This window comes from Peromyscus maniculatus, chromosome 6 (assembly GCF_049852395.1).
Source record: "Peromyscus maniculatus bairdii isolate BWxNUB_F1_BW_parent chromosome 6, HU_Pman_BW_mat_3.1, whole genome shotgun sequence".
Classification (NCBI taxonomy): domain Eukaryota; kingdom Metazoa; phylum Chordata; class Mammalia; order Rodentia; family Cricetidae; genus Peromyscus; species Peromyscus maniculatus.
Window position 1 is genome coordinate 13,156,272 of NC_134857.1, and position 15,724 is coordinate 13,171,995.

Genomic DNA, 15,724 nt, shown 5'->3' on the forward strand with positions numbered 1-15,724 from the left:
TCTGAGTTGGAGGCCAGCCTGCTCTACATAGCAAGTTCCAGGCCAGCCAGGGCTACCTCGTGAGTCTCTGCCCAAATAAATAAATCAATAAAGAGTGAAATAAAATTGTTGCTGAAGAAATGGCTCAGCAGTTATCAGTATATACTGTTGTTGCAGAGGACCCAAGTTCAGCTCCAGTACCCACATCAGGTGGCTCACAACCATCTGTCCTATGTAATTCAGCTTCAGGGTACCCAGTGCCCTCTTCTGGACTCTGCAGGCACCCACAGACATGTGGCATACACATAAGTTAACAAATAAATTACAAGAGTAAAAGAATTTTAAATAAAATTTAGGGCCAGTAATATGACTCAGCAGGTAAAGGTGCCTGCTGCCAAGGCTGTGGACCTGACCTTAACCCCAGAACTGACGTAGAGGAAGAAAGGAACCGACTCTGTGAATGGTTCTCTGACTTGTGCTGTGACATATTTACAAACACACACACACACACACACACACACACACACACACACACACACAAATTGATGAGGTAAAAAAAAAATGTAAGGAAGAGAGAACAAATGCATCTTGGATATGAAGCTTGGCCCTGAAAAGGAACACCATCTTTTACCGACTGCAGAGTAAGTGGCATTATTGCCATTTTAGCAAGTACACCAAGGTGCACAGATCCCCGGCAGCAGGAAGTAGAGGCAGATTTGAAACGAGAATCCAAACTCCTTTCTTCCATGTACGGACACTTTCCTGTTGTCCAACTCTTTATGCCAAACACAACTTCAGGACTCATGACCGGTTGTCAGTGGGTCATGGATAAAACTTGGTGGCAGTTATTAATGAGAGTAGTATCCTATAAAAAGTCCTATAGTGTCCTATAAAAAGTAAGTCTAGGGGTAGGACCTGGACTCTAGTTTAATTAGCCTTCCATGAGAAGCATGTTTAAGTGTGAAAACCTCTGCCCGGAAGTGTCAGTGCATATGCAGAGGATAGGTGTCTGAGCCCCACTTCTGAACCGTGGCCTAGTGGGCCCCGTCAGGGAGCCTCGTAATGGCAGCCACCTTTGTCCCACCGCCCTGGTCAGCCCACTTGCCTAGCGTGACTTCATGGCCTCCTTCATTATCCTGACAGTCTGTCTCTGGGGGCCTCTCTTTGCACAGCAGTGATCTGTCTTGCCTTGGTGGTGTTTGGGGTGATGCAGAGGACTGCAGCTGCCTCTCTCCATCCCGATCTGGTAGTGAGGTCACCTAAGATCACAACCTCATTATATGTCTGACTCACACGGAGCTGCTGAACAACGAAAAATTAAAATAGGTTTGTTTGTACGCTCACTTATGCCCATTTTTGCTAAGTAGAAGGGGGTGAAAATAGCGTTTATTGAGTTCTTACTATGTAATGAGCACCACGCTCACTGCTGAAAGTGAATCATAAAGCCCTTCCCCGTAACGAGATGGGTGGTGTCCGTGGGAAGAGCCGTGTTCTGAGTCATCGGCTGTGGCCGCAGCTCCTCGCTCATGTCTCCCACCTGCGGAAGTAGCTGAAGCTCCTCATGCCTCTGCTGCCTCATCTGTGAAATGGGGCTAAAGCTGCAGCCACCTGGCAGTGTTGCCGTGGTAGACGAGGTCTCCGCTACCTTCTTGGATAGACATGTGCATGCGATAGGTCACTGGCTGTTGATGGGTCAGGTCGGAAGGAAAGGAGCCAGGAATGCGGCAGTTGCCATGTTCTAGGCTGGTGTATGTGCAGGTGGGCTGGTGGAGAGGCTGGTGTGTGTGCAGGTGGGCTGGTGGAGGAGAGGCTGGTGTGTGTGCAGGTGGGCTGGTGGAGTGGCTGGTGTGTGTGCAGGTGGGCTGGTGGAGAGGCTGGTGTGTGTGCAGGTGGGCTGGTGGAGTGGCTGGTGTGTGTGGAGATAGGCTGGTGGAGGAGAGGCTGGTGTGTGTGCAGGTGGGCTGGGGGAGTGGCTGGTGTGTGTGCAGGTGGGCTGGTGGAGAGGCTGGTGTGTGTGCAGGTGGGCTGGTGGAGTGGCTGGTGTGTGTGGAGATAGGCTGGTGGAGTGGCTGGTGTGTGTGGAGATAGGCTGGTGGAGGAGAGGCTGGTGTGTGTGCAGGTGGGCTGGTGGAGTGGCTGGTGTGTGTGCAGGTGGGCTGGTGGAGAGGCTGGTGTGTGTGCAGGTGGGCTGGTGGAGTGGCTGGTGTGTGGAGATAGGCTGGTGGAGGAGAGGCTGGTGTGTGTGCAGGTGGGCTGGTGGAGTGGCTGGTGTGTGTGGAGATGGGCTGGTGGAGTGGCTGGTGTGTGTGCAGGTAGGCTGGTGGAGTGGCTGGTGTGTGTGCATGTAGGCTGGTGGAGAGGCTGGTGTGTGTGCAGGTGGGCTGGTGGAGTGGCTGGTGTGTGTGCAGGTGGGCTGGTGGAGGAGAGGCTGGTGTGTGTGCAGGTGGGCTGGGGGAGAGGCTGGTGTGTGTGCAGGTGGGCTGGTGGAGTGGCTGGTGTGTGTGCAGGTAGGCTGGTGGAGTGGCTGGTGTGTGTGCATGTAGGCTGGTGGAGGAGAGGCTGGTGTGTGTGCAGGTGGGCTGGTGGAGGAGAGGCTGGTGTGTGTGCAGGTGGGCTGGGGGAGAGGCTGGTGTGTGTGCAGGTAGGCTGGAGGAGAGGCTGGTTTGTGTGGAGCTGGGCTGGTGGGGAGGCTGCTGTCACTGAGGCATCAGGACGTGGCCTAGGCTGGCCCAGCTTCCATTCATGAGAGACCTCTCCAAACAGCTGTTCTGAGTCCATTTTTCCTCACAAAAAGGAATGTTCTGCTTGCTCTGTTGTCTTTTCAGAAGATTCTCTCTAGCCACAGTTGTCTCCTTAGTTAGAGGGTAGGTGGTAGGGCATAGCAAGCATCTTGTGAGAAGCCTAGCCTTGCTTCTGGGGTCCCAGCCACCCCCGGCTTCCCGGCCCTGACCACAGTCACCCTGTCCCACACTCGCACCACCATGAGGCCTGGGTGGCTGATCCATTAAGGACAGTCACCTTCTCCCTGAAGGACAATTTGATTTGAACGTCATTCTCCTTTTAATATAGTTCCTATCGGAAGTTTGACCGTGTGAGTCTAAAGTACATTGTGGAAGACTGTATGACCTTCTGAAGCAAGGAAATATTTGGCATCTAGAAGAAAGATACTATAACAGTGGCTTTCCAATCCAGCCTAAAAGGCATGCTTCTTAACTTGACTTCATCAGTAATATTAGCATACTGATGAATATTATAGACTTGTGGAAAGTTAAAATGTTTCACAGTAATCTGGCCAAGATACTGTTAGATCAGTATTACATCACTTTCCTAATTTGGAAGCAATATTTTGCTTCCCTTGTATTTCATTTTAATTACTCTAAATTTCAAAACCTGATCTAATGCGCATTTATTGAAGATAAATCTGTAGATCCTACCTGAGTTTCAGGGTTACTGTTGCTTCAGCTAAAGAGGGAACTTCTCAGTTTAAGATTTGGAATAGATCTTACTAATTTAATAAAACTTAAAGCTCATTCCTCTAATTCTCTGAAGTGAATTCTTTGTGTTGTTAGCCAGTGTGTGGTGTTCACTATTCTTCCCAGGAACTTAGAGATTGGGAATTATTTCCATGTCCCTAAAACAACGGAGTAGCTGCATGGTCCTCCCTGACTCCGGCCACCTCTGCTCCTCATGTAGCTCTGGAGAATAAGACAGCTCGCTTCCTTTTAGTAGCTCGTCGGCTCAGTTTCCACGCCAGTGTTTTCTGTCTTTAGGACTAATTAATGTCCGCTCGATGCATCAGTGATGCGGAGAGTTGTTTTCATGACACACAGTGCGTTCTTGTAAAGGTGTGGATAGTTGGAGTGTTCTGAAGTCGAGGTCGATCACTTCAGAATCAAATGCTGAATAAAGTGAAAAGAAACGTACTGCCACTTGTTGGCAGAGAGCAATCGGTGACCGGAATGTGTGGTTTAAATAAAAATTATCCTTTTAGGGCGTCATAGCCATGTTGGGTCCAAATTTTGACAAGAAAATATGGAATGCAGGAAGATTCTGAGTCAAAGGGACCCAGTATACACCCATATCTGAGCACACTCCACGTGTCTGTCAGTGTGAGCCACTGAACACAGCTCAGCTCAGCACACCCCACATGTCTGTGTGAGCCAGTGAACACAGCTCAGCACACCCCACATGTTGGTCAGTGTGAGCCACTGAACACAGTCAAATAGACAGAGGTTCTGGCCTTGTGGTTAGAATGAGACGTGGCATCGTGATATGAAGTCTAGGCTTGTGCTGTTGTAGCCACTGTGTCAAGAACTCCATAAAGTATCACTTTGGAGTTCACCAATGTGCTTTTGGCCACTTCAGATACTTTGTAGGTTGAATCAGACTGGAAGATATTGAAAATTAAGAAATATGCCCCATTTCCCTCATCTTAGTTAATCGTTAATCAGTTCATCGAACATGGTGCCATCGCCTTTTACTGATGAGGATACCATTGCTTACAGGTGTTAGATGACTTCTCAAAGAAACCTATCACCACAGAATTCCTGCTGGTGACTGATGTCAGTGTTTTCAAGGGGAGAAGCATGCCCGGCCAGGGAGAGTCATGTGCCACCACAGTATTCTTGCTGGCACTGGTGGCTGATGGTGTGTTACACAAAAGGAAGATTAAATGCCAGCAAGTAACCGGTTAGAGAGCCATAGGTCTAGAGATGTGAAGTACTATAGAGAGTGCTTCTCAGCCTTCCTAACGCTGCCACCCCTTGATACAGTTCCTCATGTTGGGTGACCCCCCCACCAGAAAATTAGTTTCATTGCTACCGTCATAAGTGTAAATGTTGCTGCTGTTATGAATCGTAATGTAGATATCTGATATGCAGGGTATCTGATTTGTGACCTCTGTAGATATCTGATATGTAGGGTATCTGATTTGTGACCTCTGTAGATATCTGATATGCAGGGTATCTGATTTGTGACCTCTGTAGATATCTGATATTGTAGGGTATCTGATTTGTGACCTCTGTAGATATCTGATATGCAGGGTATCTGATTTGTGACCTCTGTAGATATCTGATATGCAGGGTTTCTGATTTGTGACCTCTGTAGATATCTGATATGCAGGGTATCTGATTTGTGACCTCTGTAGATATCTGATATGTAGGGTATCTGATTTGTGACCTCTGTAGATATCTGATATGCAGGGTTTCTGATTTGTGACCTCCGTAGATATCTGATATGTAGAGTATCTGATTTGTGACCTCTGTGAAGGGGCCATCTGAACCCTCCCCTCAAAGGGGTCACGACCCACAGGTTGAGAACCACTGCTTTGGAGGCTTTGAGGAAGTAAGTGAATTCAAACTATCTAAAACTTTAATTTTTTAAACCATTTTTATTCCTATGAATGATTCTCATCTCTTAGGTTTTGTCTCATTTCATCTTGTGTTGAGCACAGCAGAAGAGCAGCCCAAAGCAACCCAGTACCTTTTGTGTGCTGAGGACTGCTGGGCTGCACAAGTCACAAGAAAGGATAAAGAGCTTCCTGGTATACAGGGTGAGCTTGGCCCCGAAGGACTGTGGGCCAGCAATGGCAGGAACCATCTTGGCCTGGGGCTGGAAATGTACCCTGTCCTCAACGAAAGGGAAGGGACGATGGCCTGGACACTGCAGAGACCTTCAGATAAACCTTGTCGGCGAAAGTGCAGGCTGTGCATTGATGAGGAGCTAGACCTAACGTCTGCTTCTCTTTTCCTGAGAAGGGGGGCTCATCGTAGCTTCTCAGCATGGCGGCGTGCTTTGCAAGACTCTCCTCCCTGGTTGCAAAAGCATTTATTGCCCTTCAGGCCTGGGTGTAGAGAAGGGTACAGACACTAATTCTGTGCAGCATTTGTAGGGCCTGTGAAAAGCAAAGGCAAGTTTTAGACTTTGAATGTTATTTTTGGTGACTTCTCCATGTATAGTAGAAATCCTTCCTGATGGCTGGTGGCCTTTCTTTCTGCCATCTACTGGGGATAAGGATTTGCTCTGCCTCAGACCTCACCTAGTTGCAGAAGTGATGAATAAAACTGTTGTAAACTGCTTGCATTTTCTCCGGAGTAAACGCCTAAGAGCATAAATGTTTGATATATGTCTCTGGAATAAACACCTAAGACCATAAATTTTGATATATGTTTGGATTTTTCAAGAAGCAATGTAGCTCATTGCTTTGTTCATGCACACATTTTATAGGCACACAAATGTTCATGCATATATGTATAAACATACAAATTTATAATAGTATCTTGGTGTTTTGATTCACATTTTTCAAATGACCAATGTGGAGCATTTCCTTGCTTATTATCAGCCATATGTCCTCCTTGGTGTCTGTTCTAGATGTCAGTTTGTTTTGTATTGTTTGGTGTTTTCTTCCTCCCTCCTCCCGCTCGCTCTCTCTCCCCCATTACCGTGTGTGTGTGTGTGTGTGTGTGTGTGTGTGTGTGTGTGTGTGTGTGTGTGTGTGTTAGGGATGGGGGGACAGAGATTGAGAGGTTGGGAAGGCATGTGTGGTCCTGGGACTCTGCCTGAAATACACCTTCCACCCTTCCTTTTGAGCTCTGAGGAGGTCACTGTGTGTTCTGATTATAAATTCTTTGTCAGATGTCCGATGTGCTGTCTTCTTTCCCAGTCTAGCTCATCTCCATCCTCTTAACATGGAAAAGATTTTAATTTCAATCAGACCCAGATTTTCCTTTCTCTGTCCCTCATCACACACATGCCTTTTGTGTCACAGATGAGAACTCTTTTCCAAGTTCTCGATAATTGCAATGTCTCCTGTGTCTTCTTCTAAAAGTTCCATATTCTACATTTAGATCTTTGGCCAATGTATCAGGTGTGAAGTTTAAGTTGATGTTTTTATTTTTTTCTTGACATCCAATTGCTCCCGGAACCGTTGGCTAAGAAGACTGTCCTTCCTCCCCTGAGCTGCCTTCACACCTTGCCAGAAAAATCGATTGGCCGTATTTGTGTGGGTCTATTTCTGGAGCCTCTCTTCAGTTCCGCTGATCTGTGTCTCTCTCTTTACCACACTCTCTTGAGCGCTGTAGCTCTGTAGTGAGTCCTAACGTCAGATGGTACCTACTCTTCCACATTTACTGTCTTTCACATCTGTGGTGCCCAGTTTCCTTCCTTCCATGTAACTTTTAGAATTAGCTTGTCTTTATCTCCTTATGTATTTATTTATTTTGGGAGACAAGACCTTACACTTGAGCCCAGGCTGGCCCTCAATCCTCCCGCTTCAGCTTCTCAGGGGCCAGGGTGGATTTTAAACACATTATGGCTCTAGGTCAATTCTAGGAAAGCAGACACTTTTGCTGTGAAGCGTCCTGTCCATGACTACTCCAGGTCTCTCTGTTTGGGTAGGTTCTCTATGATGTTTTCATTGGCATCCTGTGGATTCCATTTCTTTTTTCTCTAATTCTCTATACCTTTCCTCTCAGAACTGGTTGGTATTCTTAACAAATGCTGCTGATAGGAGGTGAGCACACCAGGCATCCTTGCCAACCCTTGCTCCTGGTCTTAACGGGAAAGTATTTCCTCTCTCACAGCTGTCAGGGTAGTTGCGGCCCTGTGACTTAGATGTCCCTTTTCAGATCAAAGAGGCTCTCTTCTGTTTGCAGAGCATTTTGATTGCAACGTTGGATTGTGTTAGATAATCTGTCAGTTGATATGATCATCTGTTTTTTCTTCTTTAGGCTGTAAGCAAGATGGAATTGCTTAAGGTCTAGGAAATGGGGGAATAGAGAAAAGAGATTTCCCACCCCATTCAGAGCCATACACATCCTGGGGACTGATCTTTCTCTGCAGCTCTTTCCACGCAGAGGCCCACTTTTAAGCTTAGTCCAGCCCCCCGGGATGATAAAGGGGGGAAATGGAAAACTCACTGTTGGTTTGTGAGAAGTCTAACTCTGTACTTCCCGACGTGTGCCAGCTGGTACTTAACTTTTCAGAGTCCTGAAGTAGCTGTGTCCTTTACCCAAGATGAATAAGAGGGGTGGAGTGTTGTGCTCTGTCTCATGTAAAAGAAAACTTTCTTTTCTAATCATTACAGGTATTCTAGGTTGACTTATATACTCTCTAAGTTTGAAGAATTTGCCTCACATGTGATGTTTAAGTGGTACTTTGTATTTAAGTACAAGCAATAGAAGCTCTAAGTGAGAACCAGGCCGGGAGTGGTGGTGCACGCCTTTTTCCCAGCACTGGGGAGCAGAGGCAGGTAGAGTCGTGTGAGTTTGAGGCCAACCTGGTTTATAGAGGGAGTTTTAGAACAGCTAAGGCTACACAAAGAAATCCTGTCTAGGAAAAAAAAAAAAAAAACAAGCAAAAGCTATTAAGTGAGAATTACATAAAAGTAATTAAGTCATAGAAATATGTAAAAGTGAACTGCTCCCTAAATATTTCTCCTTAGACTATATTATTTATTATAAATTCAAAACACATTTAAATATTGAAATTTTTTGAGCTGTTAGCATTACCCTTCTCTGTCAACTCAGTGATTTTTGAGTTCAGATTCCTATGAACTTAGCAAGGAATCCAGGGAGAGAGCCCCACTGGATGGAGAGGTGGAGGAAGCTAGAAGCCGTAGACCTGAGTGACTTCACATGCTGATGCTGTGGAGACATGAGGTTAACTGGAGAATTCTGTTAATAAAGCGGAACTGTATCAAGTCTTGTGTTTATAGAAAAAGAGGAGGGACGAGTAGGAACGGAGAATCCCCTGTTCCGGGCATTAGGAGAGAAATGTCCCTGGGGGGTGGGGGCAGGCCTCAGGAGCACACCGTGCACGGAGGTGTGCAGGGTGGGGAGCACCAGGCAAGTGTGGGTCGGTGACTCTGGAAAACTGTGGCTGAGCAGCAAGTTGAGAAGTAGAAGAAAACAGAAAATAGGGATCGTATCCCACTGTGTAAGGTTTCATGTGTACATTTTAACTCTATTAGATTTTAAATTCTGGCAGGATTTATAAATCTTTACCACACACAGTAAGCATCCAGTTAAGAGCTCTGTATACCTAATGATACCCTGGTACTACCAGCAGGTGATCTCTTGGCTCTGGCTAAGGACTTGCAGAGTCATTGGTAAGGGGAGAAGAGGTCAAAGGTCCTGTTGAGGGTTGTCAGGAATGAGTTCTTTTAATGAATTCTTCATGCATAGTCTAATGCCAAAACTGGCTTTGAGCTAGAAGATAAGAGCGTGCGTGTCTGTAGGAGTCCTTCAGACAGCAAGCTTGCTTCTTTCCAGTTAAAATCCTAAGGAATATTTGCTAATGCACTGTTTTGCTATGTTTAGAAACGGAGCATATAACTTCTGCTGAGCTGCCCAGGGTCTACCCGAGCTGTTCTTCCACAGCATCGCTTTAGGGAATTGCTTTAGTAAATGTCCCAGCAAATGTTTGTTTTGAATGAAGAAAATCCAACTTCCTAGACCTACATTGTCTTTTTTTTCTCTCACCTCTAGGATCAGAATTCAGGCTATCAATGAAATTGGAGTTGGACCATTTAGTCAGTTCATTAAAGCGAAAACTCGGCCATTACCACCCTCGCCTCCTAGGCTGGAATGTGCTGCATCTGGTCCACAGAGCCTGAAGCTGAAGTGGGGAGACAGCAACTCCAAGATCCATGCTGCTGAGGACATGGTGTACACGCTGCAGCTGGAGGACAGGAACAAGAGGTGAGGCCCAGCAAGTGCAGCCTGGTGCCCCCGGCTTTGGCGTCCGTCCCCTGCTGCTCCTTCCTCCTTGTTTAAAGAAGGAGCGCAGGTGTTGCCCCTTGCATTTTACCCAGCGCTGTGCCCTCTGTGCTCCCTCTGGAGTTCTTACAAATTTGGAAGATCCCAGGCTCCCTACGTGACAATGGATGCATGTTTTTCCCTTTATAAAGTCAGATGATGGAGAGAAATTATTGAAATAGAAATTTGTCAGATTCAAGTCCCCACTGTATAATAACATTATATTAGTCACGAGTTCAGAGGAAAATGGGACCTGGGAGAAATGGTACCTCTTTAAATATTCAGTAACCATCAGGACAAACATGTTTACCAATCTGAAATTGCTGTGGGTGATGTACAGATGGGAATGTACTCTCCAACTATGGGTGCTGTGATATCAAATTAACCAGAGCAAATAAGAGATTTGTTTTTTATAAGACTCCGTGCCCAGAAGACACTTGGAGATGTTGAAATCAAATACAGGCTTTCACATCATGCTTACTTAACCTAACTTTATTTCCTCAGAAAAATGGCCAATCAGAAGACAGGCAGCCAAATGGTATTCAGGAATAATTAGATGCTGAGCAGAAGTTATTGGTGACAGAATATTCTGTTAGCAAAGGTTCTGATCAGAATCGGGTGAAAGGGAGGGTCATCATAAAACCAAGGCAGTGGTGAAATACTAGGTGTGTCCAACTTGTTGACAATATGACATGATGTTAGTATGCAAATGTGTTGGGCCACACTGACTGCTACCATGGAACACATGTATGCTGCAGGTTGGACACACCTAGACTAGACAGAATGTTCCTGGAGCATGAAACCAGTGCTCCCCTGGGGGTTGCCTCTGTTGTATCCCTGTCTACATACCACATTCTGTCCCAGTGCGTGGGGTTTCCCCTGCCACACACACATTCTTGGCCCACTGCTCCGCAGTCAGGAGGTGAAGATCCAGAGAAGTGCCGGGGAGAAGGCGCCATGGCTGTACACTGGGCTCTGTAAAGACAGGATCGGCCAGTGACAACCGATAGGCAGTGAGTGGACGCTTGGCTGAGGAAAAACAGCCAAACCTAGGCCAAGGAGACCCTGAAACCCGGGGCAAATACTGTCCTGTGCGTCTACTTTGCAGAGCTGCCAGGAAGAGCAGGGAAAAGCACCCATGTGCTTCTTTCAGCTTTTTAGAGGTTGGCAGAGCTGAGAGGCCATGTCTGCTAAGAAGAAAGAAACATGTAAAGACATGGGAAAGACAGACATTTAAGGATCCAGGGAATCCTGATGCCTCTTTTGGCCTTCCTGTCCTGTTCTGAATGTCCTCACTCAGCCTGCCTACCCATTGATAATGTCCCAGAGATGCTGGGGACATGGGAACAGCACAAGGGCAGGTGACAGCAGCTTGAACAAGGAGTCCTTGACCTGAGGACAGAAGCGTGCAAAGGACATAGCTGAGCATGAAGCTGGAGGAGAGCCTGGGCAGCAGAATAGGGCGACTGAGGCCACTAACAGCGAGAAATAGACAAGGGAAGGTGAAGGGAAGCAGGACGATAATGGCGACCAAGACGATGGTGATGAGTCGGGGCCAACAGTTTCTATAGTGGTTAGCCTCTCTGCACACCTCAGTCCCTAAGGAAAGTTGAAAAGTGAGGCTGCATAAGACATGTTTAAAAACTGTACAGCACCTTGTTTAGTACAGTAAACAAGTAAACATCTTGTAGGTATCCCCAGGAGCCGCCACATTAATCCCGCTGATGCAAGCAGGGGGTAGGATTTGATGTGGAGACTGAAATCTAGATCTTGGCCCTCAACACAGTTGGCTCTACCAGGGGATGGTAGTGTCTGTCTCTAATGCAGCTTAACAAAATAATAGCCCTGTTACACTTCATAATGGCAACCCCCCCCCAAAAAAAAAAAAAACAGGAGAGAGTTCCAGCTGTTTTGTTGACCTTTGAATGTAAATAAATACAATATTCATAGAAAGAGGGAAGGAGATAGAGAGACAAGCCGAGAATTTAGTGCCACTGGGGAAAAGTGTGATAGGAGTTTGGGCCATATGCATGCAAACCACACATTTGAACTTGACTTGCCTTCCCAGGAAGACTAGGTGGAAAGAAAATAAAGCAGCCATTGTCCTGTTGGAAACATGGCCAGGACCAGAAGCACAGAGACAGTGATGTTGATTTTGAGAAGGTCGTTGAAGATCAAAAACGTCTTTTAGATGCTAAAGCATTCATTCTATTAGATATGTTTCTTTGGATCTGTTTTTAATGGATCATTATTCTACCTTGAAGGAAGTTCTCAGCCACAGAGGACTAGCAAAAACAAGCATTCTGAACTAACGAAAGTTGTGAGAGAGCCAGTGTTAGGGAATATTTCCAAACCTTTACATTTTCTCCAGGCCTTTGCATCTGTTAGCAATAGAAAGAACCTTCCTTAGGGATGTTTTCTATTTCCCCAAGAACACAAAGCACAGAAGGGCAGGAGCCTGCACTTTACCTGTCCGTGAACCTGGAGCGCCTGGGCAGCAAGGTTCCCTATTCTTCTGTAGCTCTGTCCTGTTGGGACAGCCCCCCAAGAGTGCCTCATATGGAAAACTGTGCAGATGGCGGTCTCACCTTCGGCACAGAGCAAATGCTCTAGAAGCATTTGTACAACCAAGTGTGGCTGTCATGAGACACCTAAATATGACAGACAGGAAATAATGCATAATCTCTAGGAGCCAATGTGTGCTTGCCCCTTTGAGAGAAGGGCTGGGGAGAGGGGAGGAAGCAGAGATGTGCTAAGGCTCGCCTTGTTCGTCAAATAAATCACTTGCCTAAATAGAACTGGCAATTTAAGAAATTTGACCATTAGGAACAATATTTTTCTTAATTTTATGAGCTGGAATCCAAATTTATCTTTTCTAAATTAAATTTGTTGGTGCTCTCAGAAAGTTATTAAAGTGATGTGAGTCCTGGGCATAATCCATTCTTATTCTATTTGTGGAATAGTTTTCCTGGGATTTAACAGGATGAGGACAGCCTGACTTTAGTTTGAAGATGACCTTCCTTCGTGTCTGGAAGTCAGCACTCCTGAATGGCCCTTTGAGTCCAAGCCTTTAATGCCAACTCTTGACTCAGGATCAAGGACAAAACACTGGACTTGAATATGTCACAGTTCTGTTAGCATAATGTCTGTCTGTCCATCTGTCTGTCTGTCCTTCTGTCCATTCTTCCTTTCCTCTTTCTTTCTTCCCTTCCCTCCTTCCCTCCCCCCTCCCTCACTTTCTTTGTCTTTGAGATAGTTCCATGTAGCCCAGGCTGACCTTCAATTCCTTGTGTGGCCAGGATGACCCTCCACTTCTGGTCTTCCTGCCTCAACCTCCCAATGGCTGAGATGATAGGCATGTACACCACACTTGGATTTATGCAATACTGGGGGTGGGGGTAGAGACCAGCAAATCTAGCCTTCTGAAGTCCCAGTGACAGACCTTGTGGTAAAGAAAGAAGGTTGACAGCTGTTCTGAGGACAGCACCAATGTTGACTTCTGGCCCCCACATGAGCACACACACACACACCTCCCTGTGTGTGCACAAAGTGACCCAGGGATTCAAATATATATTTTAAGCTTTCTGAAGGAAAATTTTGTATGTTGAGAACATGCAAAGAACATGCCAGGTGCTAGAAGCTTGGTTTACATTTAGTTCCTTGAATAAAAAGTGAAATATGCTTCTGTCTCCCACCCTCCCTCCTTCCCTCCCTCTCTGCCTTTCTCCTTCCCCATTTGGGCCCTTTTCCTATAAACAGAAGGCATCCTACAGGTCAGCATGGCCCAAAGCCTACCTCAGGGTAAACACATCAAGAATTCTTGCAGCTCAGCTGCCTGGTAGTTGGTTCCCTCTTCGTTAAGACATGTATTTCTCTGTATTCAAGCTTTTGATCGGCAAGATTCCAGGGCTGTATTCATAGAGCAGCCATGCTCCGTCTGAAGGACTAAGTTCGTGCCTAGTGTTTAGGATGCTCAACTCTCAGAATTCTTTCTTGAATTACTGCTGTGTGCCAGGCCTTAGGAGGTCTGTGGCATATCTGGAGGAGCTGATCTTGCTGAGAAAATGAATTAGCATTCAACAGTGAACAGACAGTACAGAGACTTTAATTTCAACAGAAAAGCAGAAATTAGATTAGTTTGCCCTTGTGGTGATTAGGTGTGTTACTCTTAACAGATCCAGCACAGAAAATCTGAATGGTTCTAGTTCCCGTGTTGTGCCAGAAAAATGCACACCCTGAGCAAACATTCTCATAAAGCCAAGTTAACCTAATGCGCTCGCCGGACGGAGTCCAAGGCCCAGCTCGTAGGCTCCAGGTCATAGCGCTGCGCTGGCAGTTCGGGAGATGTCTTTGTCTGTTTCTAAATGAAATGTTGCCTCTTCTAATGGAATTGGAGTTGATGCTGAGCCCCACCCCCATCGGACCGTGTTCTGGGTAGTTGTGCACAGTCCTGAGGCAGAAGGACTTAAATCCCAAGAGTGTATTCATGTTTAATCTGTTGCTTGGGGTTTGGGTCAGACAGCCAGTGTTTTTCTAAGTGAAGCTCCAGGGAGATTAGGCAGGGGGCAGCATATAATGGAATGAATAGTCACTGCCTGCCCTCCCTGGTCAGCCTTTGTAACTGGGACACTTCTCCAGCAGCTAGGGCCTGTGGAGCTTGGTGATGCTTCCAGAATCTCTAGCTGTTGACCATTACCGGGGGAGTGCGGGGGGGGGGGGGGGGGGGGGGGGGGGGGGGGGGGGGATACCTGTGTTTTTATGGCCTCAAGGTTTCTTTAAACTCCAGAAGATCACACTGTAGGGAGCTAATGAAAGGGACTAGAGAGAGTGAATCAACTGTCTCAGTATTTCTCCGGCTTCCATTCTCAAACCTATTGCTGATTTAAGTGACCGGCCGTGAGGTTCAGAACCTTCAGGTTTCCAGTGCACTTGGTCATCCTTGCTGGGGAATGGCTACTTCCCGCAATCCCCAGGCTGCAGCTGCAGCTCTCAACACTCCTGCCAGACCTCTGTCCCAGCCCTAGACCTGCCGATGACTTTTCAGATGACCAGAGGTGTGTGCCTGGACTGCTTGTTACCTAAGTTTCCCAGGCTACAGAGTGCAGAATGATGCTTGGGGCTCCAGTGCCTGATTAATAGAGGAAAAATATTTTAGACACATTTTAATGTCTTAGAATAAAATCATAAAGATTCATCCTAAAAGATAAAAAGTATTGCTAGCTTGCTCAACTTCAGGCCAAATACCTTAGAGCAGTCAGGGCTGAGGGGTGGTAAGGGACGACTTGAGATCTGACTGGACACGAAGTAGAATCCAGATAATGGGTTTTACCTCTGATTTGCTCTATAAGTAGATAGAATAAAAACGGTTAGTACTTTCCTGCACTGAAGTGTAGATGTAACCAACCGTCTTATTAAATAAGAAACACAGAACCAATGTAAAAGAGAAAGCCGAGAGGTCAGAGCTCAGAGCTAAAATCTCACCCTTCCTCCTGCGGTGCTCCTAGCATGTCCTTACATAGTCTTTCTGTTCTGCCTTCTCATTGGTTGTAAACCCAAACACATGACTGCCTCGTCACTGTCTGTATGTACAGCCCTCCAGGTCTTAAAGGCGTGTGTCTCCAATGCTGGCTGTATCCCTGAACACACAGAGATCTACCTAGCTCTTCTACCAAGTGCTGGGATTAAAGGCGTGTGCCACCACTGCCATGCTCTTGCTATGGCTCTAATAGCTCTGACCCCCAGGCAACTTTATTTATTAACATACAATCAAAATCACATTTCAGTACAATTAGAATACCACCACACTTGAAGCAAGGCCACTGCAGCAGAAGTGGACAGCCATCTGGAAAACTCGGGAACTCGTGTCCTCAGGCGAGACTCAGTCCACACAGAAACCTGCAGGTGGCCAGCCTCTCCGAACCTTGAAGCTGGGGAGGGGCTTGCTATGGCTGCAAAGGAGTTTCTTTTTGATCTGTCAATGACTGAAATGC

At 46.5% G+C, this 15,724-nt stretch overlaps 1 protein-coding gene across 9 annotated transcripts in view; it reads left to right on the top strand.

Annotated features, from left to right (window-relative positions):
• The window catches only part of Fndc3b (fibronectin type III domain containing 3B), a 305,735-nt gene that overhangs the window by 275,097 nt on the left and 14,914 nt on the right, over positions 1–15,724 (top strand). For all 9 annotated transcript variants that reach the window (XM_076573956.1, XM_076573957.1, XM_076573959.1 and 6 more), the window contains one exon: positions 9,465–9,677. In XM_076573956.1, the coding sequence (XP_076430071.1) occupies positions 9,465–9,677 (213 nt within the window). The remainder of the gene's footprint in view (positions 1–9,464; positions 9,678–15,724) is intronic.